Below are 23,329 nucleotides of genomic sequence, written 5' to 3' on the forward strand. Positions count from 1 at the left end.
TGAAGATCTTTTTTGTATAGTTCTTCTGTGTATTCTTGCCACCTCTTCTTAATATCTTCTGCTTCTCTTAGGTCCCTACCATTTCTGTCCTTTATTGAGCCCATCTTTGCATGAAATATTCCCTTGGTATCTCTAATTTTCTTGAAGAGATCTCTAGTCTTTCCCGGTCAGTTGTTTTCCTCTATTTCTTTGCATTGATCACTGAGGAAGGCTTTCTTGTCTCTTCTTGCTATTCTTTGGAACTCTGCATTCAGATGCTTATATCTTTCCTTTTCTCCTTTGCTTTTCACTTCTCTTCTTTTCACAGCTATTTGTAAGGCCTCCTCAGACAGCCATTTTACCTTTTCACATTTCTTTTCCATGGGGATGATCTTGATCCCTGTCTCCTGTACAATGTCACGAACTTCTGTCCATAGTTCATCAGCCACTGTATCAGATCTAGTCCCTTAAATCTATTTCTTACTTCCACTGTATAATCATAAAGGATTTGATTTAGGTCATACCTGATTGGTCTAGTGGTTTTCCCTACTTTCTTCAATTTCAGTCTGAATTTGGCAATCAGTAGTTCATGATCTGAGCCACAGTCAGCTCCTGGTCTTGTTTTTGCTGAATGTACCAAATCATCAAGAAGTTGCCAAAGAATTTCTAATAATGGCATATCCTGTTAGATCATGTTAGTGTTGCTTGCTCAGTCATACCCACCTCTGCAACCCCATGGACTGTACCCAGCCAGGCTCCTCTGTCCATAAAATTCTCAGGCAAGAATGTTAGAGTAGGTAGCCACTGCCTTCTCCAGGGGGTCTTCCCAACCCAGGGATTGAACCCCAGTCTCCTGCACTACAAGCAGATTCTTTACCATCTGAGCTACCAGGGAAGCACACTGACCTATTTTTAAAAACGTGCACATATCAGAGTAAATGAAGAGAGTCCTCTGGATGTTCAGGAAAGAGGCAAAACTACTAACTATTTATTTCACCCCAGAGTTCATGTCTCTCAGACTCGTCAGTGACACCAGCAGCGAGACCTGTGCAGGGCACCTGGAAGTCTTTTACAGTGGAGCTTGGGGCAGCGTGGGCAAGAGTGACATGTCTGCCACCACAGTGGGGGTGGTATGCAGGCAGCTTGGCTGTGCGGACAAAGGGAGTATCAGACCAGCACCTTCAGACAAGGTGGAGCACAGGTACATATGGGTGGACAATGTCCAGTGTCCTAAGGGACCGGAAACCTTATGGCAGTGCCCATCATCTCCGTGGAAGAGGAGACTGGCCAGCCCCTCAGAGGAGACCTGGATCACATGTGCTGGTGAGTATCTGCGGGCCTGTATGACAATCTCATTCTGTTGCCCCACTCTCATCTCCTGATCTAACTCAGTGAGAATGAGTAAGGTTTGGTTAACCCTTATTCTACCTGGGTGATGTAACTGATTTTATTTAATTTGTCCTTTGGATACTCAGGATCAGTGATCATTTTCTCAAAGATGATATACTCTGATGGCCTTCTCAAAAGTTTTACTCAGTTGTGCTTTCTCTGTGAACAAATTAGGATCAGAGAATATATAATTCAGTATTTGACTATTGAGTTGCTCCATTTTTCTTTCAAATAATATCTTGTTACACTCAATACAAGGAGAGAAGCAGTCAGAAAGATCAATCCTGAATTATTTCCCTATTCTACACCTTCTTAAGCTGAAAGATTTCTATTTATCTGGTTGTTTGAGAGGATTTATACTGAGTTGGCCAAAAAGTTCATTTGTCTATAACTATGGAACAAAATTTTTGACCAAGCTAATACATTTACAATGCTAACTTTATCTCATTGACATTTACTAAGTCACACTAACATTCTAATGTCCAGGATGAAATATTTAACCCACCCAGTTTGTTGGAAGGACATGCACTTCCATGAAAGATAAATGTTGTAAAATTCCAAATGCACATTCAATAAGCAAGCAGAATTTTTTTCTCTCTTTACTTATTTTTTTATATAAATTTATTTATTTTAATTGGAGGTTAATTACTTTACAATATTGTATTGGTTTTGCCATACATCAACATGAATCCACCACAGGTATACACTTGTTCCCCAAACAGATTTTTTAAAAATCTTTTAAAACAGATTTTTAAAAAAGAATTTCAAAATTTTCTTTTCTCCTGTGACCTCCTGGGAGCTTTTATTGTCTCAGAAATGATCAAGATGTCTCTGATTTTTCAGATAAAATAAGGCTTCAGGAAGGAACCACTAATTGTTCTGGACGCGTGGAGGTCTGGCACGGAGGCTCCTGGGGCACAGTGTGTGACGACTCCTGGGACCTTAAAGATGCCCAGGTGGTGTGTCGCCAGCTGGGCTGTGGCTTAGCTCTGGAGGCAGGAAAAGAGGCAGCGTTCGGCCAGGGAACTGGGCCCATATGGCTCAATGAAGTGAAGTGCAAGGGCAATGAGTCTTCCCTGTGGGATTGTCCTGCCAGATACTGGGGACACAGTGACTGCGGGCACAAGGAGGATGCCTCTGTGAAGTGCTCAGGTGAGCTCAAGGGGTCTGGAATCTCCAGCGGAGGCAGCGAGGAGAGGATGGGCGGGGAAGTGCATTGTGTAAGGACCGGAAGTACCAAGCCAGCGACCTGGTGGGGAGAGAATCCTGCGTGTTGTTATACATTGGTCTTCAGATGGTAAATAATCCACCTGCAATGTAGGACACCTGGATTTGAACCCCGGGTTGGGAAGAGCAACCCACTCCAGTATTCTTGCCTGGAGAATTCCTTGGACAGAGGAGCCTGGTGATCTACAGTCCTTGGGGTCACAAAGAGTCAGACATGCCTGAGTGACTTTCACTGAGGAAAAGCATTTAGCTTGCATGTGTCCATGTGCAGAGGGAGGAAAAAGTAGGGGTCTCTGGTTTTGGGTGGGAAGAAGTAGTTTACTTGATTGAGAGGCTAAATCCCCAGACAGGAAACAGACATGACTGTTGTGTATGTAACTCCCAGAATTGAGTCTCTCCTCTTTCCTCCTACAGAAATTGCAGAAAGCAAAGGATCACTAAAGGCCGCAGGTATATCAAGGGGTTTCTGAGCATGGGACCGATTGTCTGCATTATTTAGAATCCCTCTTATTAAGATGCTCTGGGTCAGAAGCTCTAAGAAGCTGAAATTCACTTCAGCAATCCTGTAGTTGACCTAGAAAAGAATAGAAACTGGGGACCTAGGTCTTGTAACTAAGATGTTATTACCTCTTGTGTTTCCCTGTGCTCAGGTCACTCATCCACTGTTGTACTCGGAGTCCTTGGGGTCATTCTGTTGGCCTTTCTCATCGCAGCCCTCTTGTGGATTCAGAAGCGAAGACAGAGACAAAGGCTTGCAGGTCTGAGCCAGATTATCATGTCTCTAACATTTCTATGGCATAAGAAATTTCTTGGAATAATACAACAGCAACAACAAAATTAGATTCAAGTATCAAATGGCCACAAAGAGGAAACCTAGAAGAAACAAAAATTTAGAGAAGAAAAGGGATACTGCTTGTATTGATGATTATTATAATGTAGCTATGGGCTTCCCTGGTGGCTCAGTGGTAAAGAATCTGCCTGCCAATGCAGGAGACTAGGGTTCGGTCCCTGGGTCAGGAAGATCCCCTGGAGAGGGAAACGCAATCCACTCCAATATTCTTGCCTGGAAAATTCAATGGACAGAGGAGCCTAGCAAGCTATAGTCCATGGAGTTGCAAGAGTCAGGTATGACTTAGCAACTAAAAACAACAGCAAATAGTCTATCTACATCTTTAATTGGATGTTACAGAATCGGTCATTTAGAATGTGTATGCTTGTGTGATACATGAATCCTTTATTGCCCAAACATTATTTGCTCTTACTCTATATTTATTACTAAATGTACTGTTCTGTTAAGCAACATGCTAGGTTCTGAAGATGACTCAGACATGGATAACCCAATGTTCTGTCTTTATGTAATTTCCAGTCTAGTGAAAGAGAGATATATGTAAACAAATACGTTGCAATGTGTTATCATATAGTAACATGAATAAAGAACAAAGGGGGCCCAGAAAATACATTAATTAACTGAAAAGGGAGTATCGGAGGCTTCTAGGAGATTTTGAGACAAATTTTGAAGATATAGAGCAAAGAACTTAGGAGTGCATTTCAGGGAGAGAAAAAAAATATTTACAACTGTAGAGAAGCTTAAAAGATGGCACATTTGGTGATTTGGTGGGGGTAAGTAAAACGTGAGTTCAAGGACAGAAGTTCCTGATGAGGCTGAAGAAAGGGGAAGAAACAAGTAGCGAAGTTCTGTATTTCCCAGTAAGAAGATTAACAGTCATTAAAAAGTATGGTATAGTGGACAGAGTATTCAGGCAGGCTCTTAGAAAGTTCTGTTTGGACATCTGACACGTTATTGACTAAGATAGGATTTTGAAATAGTTGAGATGAAAGATGAAAAAGACTTTATAGTGAGAATGAACAGGAAAGGATAGGTTTTATAAAGATTTTAGACAAATCTCCAGTGAATTATGGAAGAATGCTGGCTGCCTTGGGAGAAGAAACTGGGTAGTAATAAGATGGCAGTTGGACACCTGGGTTAGTTTCATGAAGCTTGGTAGTAGAACAGAATGAAAACAAGACAAGGGCTTAGGTGATGATTGGGTGTGTTTACACTGCTAAGAAAAAGCACACATGGGGTGGGGGGAAAGTTTTATTATGCCCCCTGACTCCTAACCTACAACCTCTTTTGTCAGTTTCCTCAAGAGGAGAGAACTCTGTCCACGAAATTCAATACCGGGAGATGAATTCTTGCCTGAAAGCAGATGATCTGGACCTACATAATTCCTCAGGTCTGTGGGTTCTTAGAGGGTCCATAGCTCTGCGGTTCAGACCGGTAGCTGCAGCTGAGGCTGAGAGGCATTCTACTTCACATAGCAGTGGAAAGAAATCTCAAACAAAATAAGAAGCCTGTGATGCACAAAAGGAAGAAAACCAGGAATGAACTAAGCATTTTTCTTAGAAATTTTCATTATCGAATATTTAATAATGAATAAGTATTCATTATTCTTAGAAATTACAATCATGAAGATTGCAATTAAGAGGTCCATGATAATTTCTGACAGAGGAACTGCATTGCAGGATATTATGACTTGCACATCTTTATATTAAAATAGAAACTAACCTTCGAAAGATTAAACATTTCATACTTCTTTCATAATTTCTTCCATTTCCACTTTCTGCTATGTTCCTTTCTCTAACTTACATTTTTCTGAAAGTTTAAGCTTTCTGTGTCTTTATCCCATCAGAAGCCATTCCTATTCATGGGACTAGCCTTATTTCCCATTACATTAAGCTTCTTTCCTTATTCTCTGACTTCTGTTTAGCACCAGAGCACCAATTCTGCCTCTAGGAGGCATAACTCTGCTGGGTTGCAAAAAATATCCCAAGGACTTCCCTGGTTGTCCAGTGGTTAAGACTCTGTGCTTCCACAGCAGGGGGCATGTATTTGATCCAAGAACTAATATCCTGCATGCCCTGTGGCTTAAAAATACAACGCAATACAATACAATACAATAATAATAAACATCTTTAAAAACCCCAATATCCACTTTATGAAGACTCAATGCCTTCTCAGTATTCCTTACCATCTGAGAGGGATCTGCCTCACTTCTTTAGTGAAAAGGAATTGGTATTTTCCAAAACTAACTCAAAGGAATATATATAAGACAGGGGAAAGACTTTCCGTGCCTCTTAATTGACATTGTTTGCCTTCTTAATTGTGAACAGTGTTTTTAAATGTTCAAAGAGCTTCTGAGGCACATGAGGGGAGGTCTGATTTATTTCCCAGTAATTATTTTCTTCCTTTCAGAAAATTCCAATGGGTAAGATGGTTTTAATGATGCTGGACTAATTTCTGTGTCTAAATCTCTTTTTATTTTTGGATGAAAAAGAAGATCACTTTGACGTACAATGAACAAGAGAAAGGGAATTGTAACCTGGTGAGGTAAGAAGAATTTATTCATTGTTGTTCAAAGCAGTTGTGTTCCTTTTGAGAATGCCTCTGGTATTAAGAAGAAAGAAAGAATGTATATACACATGTATGTCCGTGTATGTTTATGTTTGTATGTATATCCATATTCAGAATATGCAACAGTTTTTAAAGAAATTAATTTTATTTATTGATGTATTTTTGGCTGTGTCGAGTCTTCGTTGCTTTGCGCAGGCTTTCTCTAGTTGCCGGAAGTGGGGGCTACTCTTCATTGCAGTACACAGCTTCTCACTGTGGGGGCTTCTCTTGTTGCAGAGCTCAGGCTCTAGGAAGCGCAGGCTTCAGTAGTTGCAGCATGCGGGCTCAGTGGTTGTGGCAAGTGGGCTTAGCTGCTCCATAGGATGTGGGATCTTCCCAGATCAGGGATGGAACCCATGTCCCCTGCATGGACAGGCGGATTCTTATCCATGATGCCACCATGGAAATCCCTGCAACAAATTTTTATAAATGACTCTTGTCCGTCCCTTAGTTACAGATATCTTAAGCAATAACAGTGGTTTATTATGTTGCTAAGGAGAAGCTGGGGAAGTAAATATGAATAACTCTTCTAAAGATATTGTAGGAGTCATTTCAGAAAAGAGACAAGACATGTCTACAGGTGTATAATGCATGCTAGGATAAAGATAGTAAAAGATACTATCAGTTCAGTTCAGTTGCTCAGTCGTGTCCGACTCTTTGCAACCCCATGAATCGCAGCATGCCACGCCTCCCTGTCCATCACCATCTCCTGGAGTTTACTCAGACTCACGTCCATCAAGTCAGCGATGCCATCCAGCCATCTCATCCTCGGTCGTCCCCTTCTCCTCCTGACCCCAATCCCTTCCAGCATCAGAGTCTTTTCCAATGAGTCAACTCTTCGCATGAGGTGGCCAAAGTACTGGAGTTTCAGCTTTAGCATCATTCCTTCCAAAGAAATCCCAGGGCTGATCTCCTTCAGAATGGACTGGTTGGATCTCCTTTCAGTCCAAGGGACTCTCAAGAGTCTTCTCCAACACCACAGTTCAAAAGCCTCAATTCTTCGGCGCTCAGCCTTCTTCACAGTCCAACTCTCACAACCATACATGACTACTGGAAAAACCATAGCATTGACTAGATGGACCTTAGTCGGCAAAGTAATATCTTTGCTTTTGAATATACTATCTAGTTTGGTCATAACTTTTCTTCCAAGGAGTAAGCATCTTTTAATTTCATGGCTGCAGTCACCATCTGCAGTGATTTTGGAGCCCGCCATAATAAAGTCTGACACTGTTTCCACTGTTTTCCCATCTATTTCCCATGAAGTGATGAGGCTGGATGCCATGATCTTCATTTTCTGAATGTTGAGTTTTAAGCCAACTTTTCCACTCTCCTCTTTCACTTTCATCAAGAGGCTTTTTAGTTCTTCTTCACTTTCTCCCATAAGGGTGGTGTCATCTGCATATCTGAGGTTATTGATATTTTTCCCCCAAAGATACTACATGCATATGGAAAGCTTGCCTAAGAGTTTGGAGAGATTGCGAAGATGTGATGATCAAGTTTAACATCTGGTGACTGAAAGATGGGCCATTCTAGGGAAAGGATATGGCATGTACAAAGTGTGGCATGTCGGGGGGAGCAAGGAAAGGAGGGTGGGATGAATTGGGAAATTGGGATTGACCTATATACACTATTGATGCCATGTATAAAGTGAATAATGAGAACTGACTGTATAGCCCAGGGAACTCTGCTCAGTGCTCTGTGGTGACCTAAATGGGAAGGAAATAAAAAAAAAAGGGGGGGGATATGTGTCTACATAAAGCTGATTCACTGTATGATAGAAACAATCACAACACTGTAAAACAACTATACTCCAATAAAAATAAATTTTAAAATGTGGCATAAAAGAGAATCACACATTTGGGGAGTGGTAAGCTTTTCATTCAAAACATATTGAAAGTATGTTTGGTGACAAGTGGTGTCCTGAGCACTGAAGATGCAGAGATAAAATATACTATTGACAAAGACATGGCTATTTGATGAAAGATCTCACAGTTTCTGTGTGGGTGTACGGAGAGGCCGTGTCAGGGGAGGGATGTGATGAGTGTCTAGACAGGAAAGGCTGCATAGAGCCCAATAACAAATGGTCTTATCTGTTGTGTTTCCTGTTCATATTTTATTTCAGTGACTGTTGGGGAGGTGGTGGGCTTTGAAAGATTAAGTTCAGGCAAGATATAATCAGATTTGCTTTTATAATTTGTTTTCATAAGAAAAATGGAACCAAAGAAAAGAGTGAATAAGGCAAGAAATTTTTTGTTATACATAAAAAAGAAAAGATGGTGAAATGAATTAGTGGGTACATTTTCTATTTTGTTAAACAGTTTTGGGAGGACTATTCCTCTGGAATGATATATAGCAGAAGTATGGGTTTTTGTAGAGATATTTTATATGGCGTATGAGAAATATGGAGTGAGACAAAGAATAAAAGTTAGACTTCTTAAAAGTATGTAAATGTAAAATGTTAATATCATGCTTATAGACACATAAACACAGAGTTGTCATAAACTGTATACAAGATAAAGTGTTAATATATGTATACTATATACATATATAGTATCATACTATATATATAAAAGGCTTCTCAGGTGGCTCAGTAGTAGAGAATCCACCGGCTAAGCAGGAGACTCGAGTTAATCTCTGGGTTGGGAAGATCCCCTGGAGAAGGAAATGGCAACCCACTCCAGTATTCTTGCCTGGGAAATCCCATGGACAGAGGAGCATGGCAGGCTACAGTCCATGTGGTTGTGAAGAGTCGGACACAACTTAGCAACTAAGCAGCAGCATATATAAAAAGCAATTGTTAAGACAAAGCATGTAATAAATCATTGGGCAAAGATTTGAAAAAAGCAATTCTCACAAAGTGAATTATAAATCACTATTAAATAATTTTAAAATGCTCACAGTATGTCTTGGCAATTCAAAGTATGATTAACAATGAGCTGTTCTTTATATAAATCAGACCAACAAATACTTAAAGCAGCACCAACGTTTCTTGTTGGTGGGAATACAGAGAAAAATGTAATTTCAAATGTTGCTGTTGGAAACAAGAGGTGTAGTAGCCTTATGAGAGAGAAACTTAGAAACTTTTATTAATTTGAAAAAAAAAATGCTTCCCAGATCTTTTGACCCAACAATCTACCCCTAAAAATTTCTTTCATACAGATAAAGCTATTAATATATAAGAACAAATATACAAGAATTCCTTTTTTTTTTTTACTTTTTTCAGCAGATTTATTTTGATATGCAATGACTTACTGTTTAATAAACCTTGGAAATATTGTCAGAAGCCCCCACACTCCTTTTGTTTACAGTTTGATTTGATAATATTAACCTTGTTACAGATTTAATAATGTAAATCTCAAGAGCATCATTTGTCAGGAATTAGCCCTATTTTTTAAAATTTTTTTTCCTTTATTTTTATTTTTTAATTTTTTTTAGTTTTTATTTTTTAAATTTTAAAATCTTTAATTCTTACATGCGTTCCCAAACATGAACCCCCCTCCCACCTCCCTCCCCATAACATCTCTCTGGGTCATCCCCATGCACCAGCCCCAAGCATGCTGTATCCTGCGTCAGACATAGACTGGCAATTCAATTCTTACATGATAGTATACATGTTAGAATGCCATTCTCCCAAATCATCCCACCCTCTCCTTCTCCCTTTGAGTCCAAAAGTCCGTTAAACACATCTGTGTCTTTTTTCCTGTCTTGCATACTGGGTCGTCATTGCCATCTTCCTAAATTCCATATATATGTGTTAGTATACTGTATTGGTGTTTTTCTTTCTGGCTTACTTCACTCTGTATAATCGGCTCCAGTTTCATCCATCTCATCAGAACTGATTCAAATGAATTCTTTTTAACGGCCTTTTTAGTACTGCCCCAAAGCTAGAAACAAAATGAATGCCAATCAGTGGGGTAGCAGTGGCTGGAAAAATTATGGTGCAGCCAGCTAAAAAAGAAAAAATCGTGCTCAAAATTTAATAACATCATTCCACTTTTGTGTTCACATTCCTGAATACAACTAAACATAATCTTTGCATTTATAAAACTGTCATGTGTGTACAAGTAAAGAAACAATTAAAAATTCTAACAGATTGTAAACTGAGGACTATGAATGACTTTTGGTTAGTAACGTCAAACCTATGAGTATTATTCTGATAAATGATATTGATCTCATAAATAAATAATAACAAATAATAAATAAATAACAAACTACTTTTTCCTTAAAGAGTAATCACTACTAAGTCACTGCTTCAGAATCACACTAGGGTGCATTTCAAAATGGCCTTTCTGTACTGTAATTCTCTGGAGTAGAAATAATGCTTAAGCACACTGAAGTTTGAAGATCATTGCCTTTAAGTTTTCTGTTTAGGAAAGTAGTATGGCTTTTAATATATGTGAGTAAGTGAGCAAATGAGTGTGTGTATGTGAGAGACAGAGGTAATAGAATACATTACATTAAATTATAATGTAAGTCCTCTACATGTGTGCACGTGCATGTGAAGAGAAAAGTAACATTATTTTATTTGTGTCTTTAGTTCAGCCAGCTTGAGAAGACCTGGACTATTGAGTGAGCAAGGATCAACACTGAAGATCACAATACAGTCCTTTGTCTCCTGGTATTCAAAAGACTGCTGCTGAATTTTAAAAAATTAATTTGGTGAATGTGATGCCTAAAAAGTAGTAGATAAGATTTTCAAGGGTATTAAGTGAAAAAGAATATTGCCGATTTGAATTTGTCTTAACTCCTTATTTTTGATTCTAAGAATTTCTGAATGAGCTTTCTGACTTTTTAGAGTTTCATAAATACAATATGATGTTTTTTTCATCTGACAGTGTTCTATTTTACATATATCTTTTTCTAGTTTGGTTTAAAAAGCAATTTTCTTCTTACTGTGCTGTGTGCTAAATTGTTTCAGTTGTGTTCGACTCTGTGACCCTATGACTGTAAGCCCACCAGGCTCTCTGTCTCTGGGATTCTCCAGGCAAGAATACTGGAGTGGGTTGCCATTTCCTTCTTCAGGGGATCTTCCTGGCCCAGGGATTGAACCCGTCTCCTGTGTCTCCTGCACTGCAGGCAGATTCTTTACCACTGAGCCACCTGGGAAACTTTTCAGGGAAAGGAAAGAGAATGATTATTGAAGGGTTTGTAATAACATATGGTTCTGTTTACAACACATGACTCTCCTGAGTTCTTTCATTGCTTTCTGTCACTGTAATTCTGGTCACAAAAATTGCACAGGAAATCCTGGTAGGGGTACAAAAACCTCATGTTTTAGGGCAGCATAACTAAGCTGAAATGAATGCATCAATTATGTCATATATATATATGTATGTATGTATGTATATATATATATATATATATATATACACACACCTTATAATGAAAGTTTATATTTTACTAAAAATCACTTACTGATGTAACATGTTAACATAAGGAAAGGATAACATGTAAAGAAAGACTGAGAGCGAATTGATGCTTTTGAACTGTGGTGTTGGAGAAGACTCTTGAGCGTCCCTTGGACTGCAAGGAGATCCAACTAGTCAATACTAAAGGAAATCAGTCCTGAATATTCATTGGAAGGACTGATGCTGAAACTGAAACTCCAATACTTTGGTCACCTGATGTGAAGAACTGACTTATTGGAAAGACCCTGATGCTGGGAAAGATTGAAGGCAGGAAGAGAAGGGGACGACAGAGGATAAGATGGTTGGATGGCATCACTGACTCGATGGACATGAGTTTGAGCAAGCTCCAGAAGTTGGTGATGGACAGGGAAGCCTGGCATGCTGCAGTCTATGGGGTCACAAAGAGTTGGACATGACTGAGTGAACTGAACTGAACTGTTAGTGATTGAAGGCTGTTTAGAGTCTATTAACTTGTTGAATATCCAAGCGTTAGATCCAATTTGATTTCGTTTGAGTACTGCATGCACCCTTTTCTAGCGCTTAGGGCTTCAAAGCAACTATCTTGTAGAATCATGACATTTGGCTCATTTTCAATTTCTTTTGTATCTCTTGTCAATTTCAATGGCAGATCTTCCTCAACTTTCAATGGCCTTGAGAGTGTGTGTGTGTTTGTGCACGTGTGCTCAGTTGATCAGTAGTGTCTGATTCTGTGAACCCATGGACTGCAGCTCACCAGGCTCCCCTGTACATGGGATTTTCCAGGCAGGAATACTGGAGTGGGTTGCCATTTCCTTATCCAGGGGATCTTCCAAACTGAGGGATCAAGCCCTTGTCTCCTGTATCTCCTGCATTGGCAGGTGGATTCTGTACCACTGAGCCACCTGGGAAGCCCTTCAATGTCTTAACCTCCTGATAAACCTATCAGTAAATTGAAATTGTCCTGAATAGAAATGTATTTAATACTCCTGACCTCTGAACATGGTGGTTTAGCCTAGCTTTCTTTAAATGTTCTCAGAACACTTACATTAGCCTACAGTTAGGTCAAATCATCTAACACAAAGTCTGTTTAATAGTGTTGAATATTTCATATAATTCATTGAATGCTGCACTTGAGAACAAAAAATTGGAGTGGTTGGCTGGGTGCAGAATGGTTGTCCACCTTTGTGGTGGTGTGACTGACTGGAGGATGTGTCTCATTCTGGCCACTGCCCAGCACAATAAGAGTAACTGACAGCATATCACCAGCCCAGGAAAAAATCAAAACCCCAACTTGGAAGTAGTTTCTACTAAATATGTATTGCTTATCTCATCTCTACAAATGCTTGGGCCCTTTCATCCATATTCCTATTTCAAAATCAAATTCACAACCACTGACCGGAAAAGATTCATGGTCCCTTTCCTTTTACTGTTTAGCATGTAATATGAAGATTTTTATAAGAGTCAGTTGAAAGGCACTTTTAATAGAAAGAGGAACATCACAGAAACAGCAAAAAGGAGAAACATTTCCACTTACAGGAACTCATGAGAGCTCAGAATGCACCATAAACTTGATAAATGTTCTTCCCAAAGAGAAGGCTCAGGCTTAGCTGAGAAGTACGGAAAGTTCCATGCATAACATGAGACAGTCGCCCCGCTGGGGTTACCTTTGTGCATGATGTTTGATGTTTTTAACTATCTAAGGCAGGGATTGTGGACCCGAAATTTAGGTCCTAGAGACTGGGTAAAAATGTGTATTTTTAAATAAATATATCAGGCATATTCCTTGCTAGGGAGCATCTTTGAAAAGTAATAACTTCCTGCGAATAAAATTAAGTCGAGAATGCTGGTGCCCCACACACGAAGATATGGAATTTTAAGTAACCAAAATTTGGAGAAAACAAATGGAAAACTATTGCAATTGTAGTATGTTTTAGAAAGATAAGAGGCTGGTTTCCATTGGAATTATCTTCTAAAAGAATGAACTCTCAGCATAGTATGTGATGTGCTTAGCCCTCTTGCCCCAGCACTCTGAAGAATCCCTGTGAAGAAAAGAAATAGAAGTAGCTAGAGGCATCCTGTGCTGTGATGACTAGATTCTCTGCTGAAGGTAAGCAGAGAGCTCCCCTTTGCACTATATAGGCATCAGAGCTGCATTTCCTCTTATCAATTGCTTACTGTTTTTGGCTCTTTAGATGCTCTAAATGGCCGGGGCTAGAAGACTGAGAACTACATTTCCCATAAACCCTTGCAGGAGGAAGCTGAGCTAAATTCCACCGATGATAGATTCTCCCATTTAGGAGAGATTTAGTTTTGCAGGAGTGTTTGCATTTGCCTGAAAATTGCTAGCCTTCGTGTTGCAGCATCCTTTAGAAGTGGTTTCCTGGGGATTTTTGAAGCTTCCTGATGAGGATTTTGTAAGCACATGATTTCCTGTAGTAAACCACTTCCTGCACTAAATACTTACAGGGCTATCTGATTTTAGAACCCTAGGTCTCCTTGAATTCACTTAACTCTTAGAAGAATTAATTTCAGGAGCAGGCAACCAGGTTTTAGAGTTGCATCCTCTCATTCCAAAATATTGAAACACGAATAATAAAACAAGGAATAAAATAAAACATTTGGAAGGAATTTGTTGGGCATATAGTTCAATGAGAAAGAGAGAACGAAATTAACCTACTGTTTAGTTGATGTGTCATGTATGACTCTCTTGTGACTGCATGAACTGTAGCCCACCAGGCTCTTCTGTCTACAGGATTTCCCAGGCAAGAATGCTAGAGTGGGTTGCCATTTCCTACTCCAGGGGATCTTCCAAACCCAGGGACCGAACCTTTGTCTCCTGAATTGGCAGATGGGTTCTTTACCACTGACCCACGAGGAACGCCCAAAAGAAATTATTCTAAGAAATTATCAGGCTTCCCTGGTGGCTCAGACAGTAAAGCGTCTGCTTGCAATGAGGGAGACCCGAGTTTGATTCCTGGGTCGGGAAGATCCCCTGGAGAAGGAAATGGCAATCCACTCCAGCACTCTTGCCTGGAAAATCCCATGGATGGAGGAGCCTGATAGGCTACAGTCCATGGGACCCGCAAAGAATCTTTGTCTCCTGAATTGGCAGATGGGTTCTTTACCACTGACCCACGAGGAAAGCCCAAAAGAAATTATTCTAAGAAATTATCAGAAACTTTGGAAACACAACTAGAAAAGACATGCACAGGCCTAGAGATAAAGAAAACAAAAATGATTTAAAACTTTAAAAAACAAGCTGTTAAGAAAAATCAATCAAATTTAATAAATAACTTATTAAAAAGAAAACAATAAAAATAAAATGGAAGATAAAAAAGAAGAAATGCGTACCCAGAAACTGCAGAAGCACCTATGAAGAGAAAGAATATTCAGACATAGGAAGTGACACCCCCCCCCCCCACAAAATACAGATGCAGACAGAAAAGACCGACATCCCACGGACATTTTGAATGTCATCTTAATAGACATCCATACAGTTCTACAAACACCAAAGTGAAGTGATTTCAGCAACCCCTTATCACAAATTATTGTAATTATTAGACAATGAAGGTACTTTTCCAGACTATTTTAGCTTTCCATTCAATGTAGAAATTTCTCACCTAACTGTTCTGAAAGGCAGCACCAGATTTTTCTTTAACATTTCTACTTATTTCATCTCATGAACAACATCTCTTGTTTCTTTCATCTCAGAACAACCTTTTCCATGTCTTTAGTTCAGATATCTCTCTCCTCTTCTCCCTTCAACTCTTCCCTCTTTCTCTGTCTCCTTCCTCCATCTCTTCCTCCTCCTCTTCCTTTAGTCCCCCTCTCCCTCATCCTTTCCCTCCTTCCATGTCTCTCTGTCTCTGTCTCTCTCCACCCCTCTTCCAGTTCCTTATATGGTTTTCCAACTAGAGATTCCTAGTGGATGCCTTAATGACTCATTAGAACAAACATATTGCATTTGGTTAAGAACAGAGGGGTAAACATGATATGTAAAGATGAGGAAAATTATGTGTAGGAACTTACATGAAAAGAAAACCTGATGTGGGAGAGGAGAGAAAAAAATTAGTTTCACTTGATAATAATGAAAAAATGTTTGGGGGTCATAAAGCTTCCGGTAGAAAAAGAAAATCTATAGAAATTCCTTCTCTGCATCTCAGTGAAACTGTGTTCCATGCTCAGATGGGTGAGGGGCATACCAGTGATACAAGAAAAAAATGCAACATGGACAGAACATTTCAGAAAGTTCACATAAGTTTGCAGTGTGATCATCTTAGATGAAGTGAGAAAAGTCTCAGCTGTGCTCCTGGATGAAGTGACTGCTGAGTCTCACAGGGACCGCGAGCTTTTCTGCCCCTGTAAGAACTACTGTATATATTGCTTTAGGAGAATAAGATAGCATAAGTAATCCACCTAGGATTTTTACCTGGAAACAGGAAATTTGCTTGAGATTTAAGTTGAATAAAAGTGGTTGAGTACAAGAAGGAATAAGTTCAACAAGAAATTCCTGGTAGCACAGAACTTTTCTGAGAGTCTCACAATATTTATTATCTTTTTTCCCCAGTATAAACACAGGCAATGAGGGTCTCTGAAGATCTCTCCCATCTGATATGATGTCACAGGACTCCTTACAGCCTTAGCCATTCTCATCAAACGTATGGTCCAGGGGAACAGATCTCGGTCTCGGAATCCCTGGGCTCTTTTGCTATCCTCACAAACAGTGGGGGATCTCCTCTCATCTCATCTTCCTTCCCTCCAAGAACTTCTGTCCTTGGTGACTCCAGGGGACAGCCTGAAACAAGAAGAAAATTGCTTGATGATACCTGTGACCCAGAAGAATGATAACATCCATTTTAGAGAGCAGGAATGTTGGGAGAGATACAGACTGTAAAAATTTCTGTACATCATCAAACACTCAGAACCATTCTGTCAGGACATAACTTTAAGTAGATAAATTAAGATTTTTTAGTTGGAGTTTCAATATCAAACTCTCAAAAGCGAATAGAATGAATATACAGAGAAATAGAAAGATATAGTAGACCTGAAAAGCACTATGAACAATTCAACATAGTTAAGATTTATACAATTTTCACACAACAGAAGGATATAAATTCTATCCAATTCCCATAGACTATAAACTAAGAGATACTGGAAACACATCCAGGGACAGAAAACAAGATGTAAAAATTTTATGATCTAAAGGTATTGAAATCATACAGAACCTATTCTCTTATCACTGTGGAATTATGTTAGAAATCAGTTATCAAAAGGTATTGAAAGTAGCCCACATATTTTTAAGTGCAATGTGATATTTACCAAGAGAAATCTTTGATTTAGCCACTGAAACCCTCACTAAAGTTAAAAGACTGAAAAAACACAGAGGGTGACTGCAGAGAAGAAAGCATTCAACTGAGAAATTAATATCAGGACAGGACTTTATGACTCTTGGCCCAGAGTCTGAGGAAAAGTTGTCACAAGAAGGGACTATTTCCCAAGGTGAATATAACCAGAAATGGGAGAGAGGAAAGCATAGCTCTAAAACTGTTATTGTCATTCCAAAGTGACAGACTGACCATTTCCTTGTGACTTGTCCTGATTCCTAAAATATCTGTGAACATAATCCCAAACTTTATAATAATAGGAGTTGCCATGTGAGCTATAGAAAAGTCACTCTTCACCAGAAGGCTCACAACTTTTCACCTTATACAACAAAAGCAACAACTTTTTAATCTGTTAATTAAAGACATTATAGGTTCAACTGCTGACCTTGAGCAGCTGGCATCTGCAGTGTGCATGCTCAGTTGCTAAGTCGTGTCTGACTCTCTGCGACCCTATGGACTGTAGCCCGCCAGGCTCCTCAGTCCATGGGATTCTCCAGGCAAGCATACTGGAGTGAGTCGCCATTTCCTCCTTCAGGGGATGTAGGTCCTGACCCAGGAATCAAACCTGTGTCTCTTGCATCTCCTGTATTGGCTGATGGATTCTTTACCACTTGCACCACCTTGGAAGCCCCTGAGAAGCTGGAGACCCAGCAAAAGGGAGAGTAACCCCTCCTGACCAGAAACGCTAGCCTTCAGTCTCAAACTCAGCAGCCCTGTGACCTTGAGCAAGGCACTTCACCTCTCCAAGGTGTCTTCTTGGAGTTTCTGTCAGCATCTCTCACAGTTTGCTCCTCAGAGCATGATTGCCTCCAAACATTAATAAGCACCGAAGGGGAAAAGGGGCCTGTTGCCAAACTTGTTCAGCCATTGCTGACTTCGGCTCAGACAAGCGTGACCTTCCTCACAGGACCCAACAGAGCCTGTAAAAGGCCTAAACGGCAGTGGCAGAACAACTTTCCCATGTTTCCATCTCCTAAAGCCTGGAATCTCAGAGGGAGTCACATCCCTCGCCAACCTCATCCCACCTGTGAAGGCCATGCTGTTAAAGCGCTTCAGCCAAACCCTGCAGTGGTCCATCAGCTTCCGCAGTGAGAGCCGTCTCGAACTCCTGGGCCCCCGACCCTGGTCTAGGAATGCTGCCCCCTCGAGCACAAAGCGAAGAGACAGCAAGCTGTGGAGTGAGACCTTCGATGTGTGCGTCAATCAGATGCTCATGTCCAAGGAAATAAAAGGGCAGGAGGCGATCTTTGAGCTTTCTCAAGGAGAAGATTTAATAGAGGACTTGAAATTGGCAAAAAAGGCCTATCACGACCCTATGCTGAAACTCTCCATAATGACAGAACAGGAGTTGAATCAAATTTTTGGAACACTGGACTCCCTGATTCCTCTCCATGAAGACCTCCTTAGTCAGCTTCGAAATGTCCGCAAGCCTGATGGCTCGACTGAGCATGTCGGTCCCATCCTCGTGGGCTGGCCACCTTGTCTCAGCTCCTATGACAGCTACTGCAGCAATCAAGTAGCTGCCAAAGCTCTGCTGGACCACAAAAAACAAGATCACCCAGTCCAAGATTTCCTGCAGCGATGTTTAGAATCCCCCTTTAGCTGAAAACTAGATCTCTGGAATTTCCTGGATATTCCAAGAAGCCATCTGGTGAAATACCCTCTGCTTCTTTGAGAAATGACACACACCAAATGATAATCCAGATCAGCGGCACCTGGAAGAAGCTATAAACATCACTCAGGGAACTGTGGCAGAAATCAACACCAAGAGTGGAGAATCTGAATGCCGCTATTATAAAGAGCGACTTCTTTACTTGGAGGAAGGCCAGAAAGACTCCCTAATTGACAACTCAAAGGTGCTGTGTTGTCATGGTGAACTGAAGAACAACTGGGGTGTGAAACTACATGTCTTCCTCTTCCAAGAAGCGCTTGTTATCCCCGCGCCGTTACCCACAATGAGTAGCTCTGCTACCAGCTGTACTGGCAGCCTATCCCCATGAACGACCTGCTGGAAGACTTGCAGGATGGGGAAGTGAGGCTGGGCGGCTCCCTCCGTGGGGTGTTCAGCAACAATGAGAGAATTAAAAACTTCTTCAGAGTGAGTTTCAAAAATGGATACCAAAGTCAGACCCACTCATTACAAGCCAATGACACATTCAACAAACAGCAGTGGCTCAACTGTATTCGCCAAGTCAAACAAACAGTTCTGTGTGCCACGGGGCAGTCTGCGGTCCTTGATTCTGAGGGACCATTCCTAGATCCCGCCACCGGGAGCAGGGAGCCACGGGGAGAAAAAAAACTTGAGCAGATGGACCAATCAGACAGTGAATCGGATTGTAGCATGGACATGAATGAGGTCAGCCTCGACTGTGAGCACATGGAACAGACAGAGTCTTCCTGTGGGAACAGCAGGCATGTTGAAAGCAACATCTGACAGAAGCGTGTGCTTCCTGGAACTCGCTCTGTGTCTTACCTGTACAGTGTTTGCATTCCACATGTGGAACAGTTTGGAGAAGCACTTTTTCACACTTTTGTGACCGTGTTGACCCAGTCTCTTCTGTCTGTACTTTTTTGTCTCTAGTACTGTAACTGCCAACTTGTGTCAGCTGGAATCTTTGGCAACTGTTACCCTGTATTGTTTTCCCCAAGTGTCTGGATGGGTGGATATGTACTTGAACAAGTTATCAATATTTTCACTGGTCCTGCTGGATTTCAAAAAATAGAAAATAACCTCTAATCTGCTGTTTTATATAGATTACTTTTCAAGGGCCTTGCAAATAGGGCATGAGGAAGTTACCTGTGTAATGGTTATGGTATTTGAAGGAAACTGGGAAAGATCATCGTTTCAAGTTAAATTGGTCCGATATCATCCAACCAAAAAGCAGGAAAACATCCCTGGGGATTCTGAAGGTTTAATTTCACAAAGGAAGAAGCACTCTCTTAACCTTACAATTTCATCCAGTACAAATCTAATGCAATAATTTACTAGGACATGAAATAGAGTCTGACCTTAAAAGGATCAGCACAAAAGTGGCTGTCAGCTCTGAATCTTGAACTAAAGTGTATATTGTTTCAGGAGGTCTCTGCCATAGATGCTGGCTGGCCTTAGATAGTTATTTCTAGCCTAAAACATCAGAACAGAACTCACTGGGCCTGGGAAAACCTGGCAGGAATAGCAGAAAGGCCCTCTTCACTTTGTTTCACCTGCCTCAGCCCACTCATATTTTAGAGCATTGAATGAACAGATGACGGAGTGGCTGTGGCTGCGTCAGTGACTCTGTTTACAGAAACATGTGAGAAGAAGAATTTGGAAGAAGTCCTCCATCATGACCTTGTGTCGGAAGCATTAAAAAAGAAAAGCAAAGTCCAGTGTCCTTCTGGGAAAGATCAGAGCCTGGGGTTTTCCTGCTCCATTTTCAAGTCATCATTTGCCATCACTGGCTTTGTGCTGGGATCAGAATCATAATTACATTCTCCAGAGGCTGACTTAATTAACTCCGTCATCAATCAGCATCCGTTGGCCAAACGAGTAACTTTTTATCCAGCCTTGATTTACAAGGTAGGGTGAGCCCCAGACCTTTGAAAAAAAGTTAACTGAATACACAGAAAAGCTCTGTGTGAGTGTAAATGTTAAAGATGACTTGTGCAAAATTGTACCCACACCAGCACTAGTAGTAATGATTCTAAATTATTGCCAAAAAGTTTTTTTTTTTAATCTGTGTCTTTCAAGTTTACACAAAGGAGAGCAGTAAATACTATGTTGTCATTTTAGTATGTACATCTATCATGTGCATTCAGAAAGCTGTGTAATGAGATTTATCAATGTAAAAACAAGGTATAGTACTTATTTTTCAAAAATAAAAGAAGCCATCAGTTTTACCTTGTAAAACATATTTCTGTATTTATAGATTTCAAACTTAGTGAATTTTTATTTCTATTACAAGTTTATTTAAAGCTACTTTTTTCTTAAGTTGATATTGATATACCAACTGACTGACTGAATCTGCTGCAGACAGAAGCAGAGAAAAGCCAAGAATAGTTGTTTGATGGTGAAGAAAAGAATGAATCATTCTTTGAAGGAGCCATCAGCCACTTTGGGCAACATGTTGAGAAAAGAGATCTGTCAAGGACTGGCCTATGAGAAGAAAGTCAATGAATGTTTTCATGAAATGAATAATTTGTATAATGGCCTTAAACTTTTCTGGAAGCGTTTCAAATAAATTACATTAAAAATGTCAAAAAAAAAAAAAAGACATTATAGCTGATATAGGAACCTGGAATGTCAGGTCCATTAATCAAGACAAATTGGAAGTGGTCAAACAAGAGATGGCAAGGGTGAACGTCGACATTCTAGGAGTCAGCGAACTAAAATGGACTGGAATGGGTGAATTTAACTCAGATGACCACTACATCTACTACTGTGGGCAGGAATCCCTTAGAAGAAATGGAGTAGCCATCATGGTCAACAAAAGAGTCCAAAATGGCAGTACTTGGATGTGATCTCAAAAACGACAGAATGATCTCTGTTCTTCTCCAAGGCAAACCATTCAATATCACAGTTATCCAAGTCTATGCCCCAACCAGTAATGCTGAAGAAACTGAAGTTGAACGGTTTTATGAGGACCTACAAGATCTTTTAGAACTAACACCCAAAAAGATGTCCTTTTCATTATAGGGGACTGGAATGCAAAAGTAGGAAGTCAAGAAACACCTGGAGTAACAGTCAAATTTGGCCTTGGAGAGCGGAATGAAGCAGGGCAAAGATTTATAGAGTTTTGCCAAGAAAATGCACTGGTCATAGCAAACACCCTCTTCCAACAACACCAGAGAAGACTCTACACATGGACATCACCAGATGGTCAATAGCAAAATCAGATTGATTATATTCTTTGCAGCCAAAGATGGAGAAGCTCTATATAGTCAACAAAAACAAGACTGGGAGCTGACTGTGGTTCAGATCATGAACTCCTTATTGCCAAATTCAGACTTAAATTGAAGAAAGTAGGGAAAACTGCTAGACCACTCAGGTATGACCTAAATCAAATTCCTTATGATTATACAGTGGAAGTGAGAAATAGATTTAAGGGGCTAGATCTGATAGATAGAGTGCCTGATGAACTATGGAATGAGGTTTGTGACATTGTACAGGAGACAGGGATCAAGACCATCCCCATGGAAAAGAAATGCAAAAAAGCAAAATGGCTATCTGGGGAAGCCTTACAAATAGCTGTGAAAAGAAGAGAGGCAAAAAGCAAAGGAGAAAAGGAAAGATATAAGCATCTGAATGTAGAGTTCCAAAGAATAGCAAGAAGAGATAAGAAAGCCTTCTTCAGCGATCAGTGCAAAGAAATAGAGGAAAACAACAGACTGGGAAAGACTAGAGATCTCTTCAAGAAAATTAGAGATACCAAGGGAACATTTCATGGAAAGATGGGCTCAATAAAGGACAGAAATGGTAGGGACCTAACAGAAGCAGAAGATATTAAGAAGAGGTGGCAAGAATACACGGAAGAACTATACAAAAAAGATCTTCACGACCTAGATAATCATGATGATGTGATCACTAATCTAGAGCCAGACATCTTGGAAAGTGAAGTCAGTGGGCCTTAGAAAGCATCACTGTGAACAAAGCTAGTGGAGGTGATGGAATTCCAGTTGAGCTGTTTCAAATCCTGGAAGATGATGCTGTGAAAGTGCTGCACTCAATATGCCAGCAACTTTGGAAAACTCAGCAGTGGCCACAGGACTGGAAAAGGTCAGTTTTCATTCCAATCCCAAAGAAAGGCAATGCAAAATAATGCTCATACTACCGCACAATTGCACTCATCTCACATGCTAGTAAAGTAATGCTCAAAATTCTCCAAGCCAGACTTCAGCAATATGTGAACCGTGAACTCCCTGATGTTCAAGCTGGTTTTAGAAAAGGCAGAGGAACCAGAGATCAAATTGCCAACATCTACTGGATCATGGAAAAAGCAAGAGAGTTCCAGAAAAACATCTATTTCTGCTTTATTGACTATGCCAAAGCCTTTGACTGTGTGGATCACAATAAACTGTGGAAAATTCTGAAAGAGATGGGAACACCAGACCACCTAACCTGCCTCTTGAGAAACCGGTATGCAGGTCAGGAAGCAACAGTTAGAACTGGACATGGAACAACAGACTGGTTCCAAATAGGAAAAGGAGTACATCAAGGCTGTATATTGTCACCCTGCTTATATAACTTCTATGCAGAGTACATCATGAGAAACGTTGGGCTGGAAGAAATACAAGCTGGAATCAAGATTGCCGGGAGAAATATCAGTAACCTCAGATATGCAGATGACACCACCCTTATGGCAGAAAGTGAAGAGGAACTAAAAAGCCTCTTGATGAAAGTGAAAGAGGAGAGTGAAAAAGTTGGCTTAAAGCTCAACATTCAGAAAACGAAGATCATGGCATCTGGTCCCATCACTTCATGGGAAATAGATGGGGAAACAGTGGAAACAGTGTCAGACTTTATTTTTTTG

The 23,329-nt window shown here is 40.3% G+C and overlaps 1 protein-coding gene and 1 pseudogene across 10 annotated transcripts in view; both read left to right on the forward strand.

The window, feature by feature from the left end:
• LOC105612575 (scavenger receptor cysteine-rich type 1 protein M130) overlaps window positions 1–11,225 on the forward strand; it is a 41,482-nt gene extending 30,257 nt beyond the window's left edge. For 2 of the 10 annotated variants that reach the window (XM_027967896.2, XM_042247598.1), the window contains exons 11-17: window positions 982–1,302; window positions 2,212–2,520; window positions 3,010–3,045; window positions 3,246–3,353; window positions 4,737–4,832; window positions 5,934–5,986; window positions 10,587–11,225. In XM_027967896.2, coding sequence (XP_027823697.2) covers window positions 982–1,302; window positions 2,212–2,520; window positions 3,010–3,045; window positions 3,246–3,353; window positions 4,737–4,832; window positions 5,934–5,956 — 893 coding nt within the window. In that variant the 3' untranslated portion in view covers window positions 5,957–5,986; window positions 10,587–11,225. Of the gene's footprint in view, window positions 1–981; window positions 1,303–2,211; window positions 2,521–3,009; window positions 3,046–3,245; window positions 3,354–4,736 lie in introns of all 10 variants that reach the window. The other 8 variants (XM_060413460.1, XM_042247600.1, XM_060413459.1 and 5 more) reach the window with 4 other exon arrangements.
• Window positions 11,226–17,486: 6,261 nt separating this feature from the next.
• LOC105612577 (rho guanine nucleotide exchange factor 3-like) lies at window positions 17,487–20,709 on the forward strand (annotated as a pseudogene).
• The last annotated feature ends 2,620 nt before the right edge of the window (window positions 20,710–23,329 follow it).

The sequence above is a fragment of the Ovis aries genome, chromosome 3 (genome assembly GCF_016772045.2).
Source record: "Ovis aries strain OAR_USU_Benz2616 breed Rambouillet chromosome 3, ARS-UI_Ramb_v3.0, whole genome shotgun sequence".
NCBI classification, from domain to species: Eukaryota; Metazoa; Chordata; class Mammalia; order Artiodactyla; family Bovidae; genus Ovis; species Ovis aries.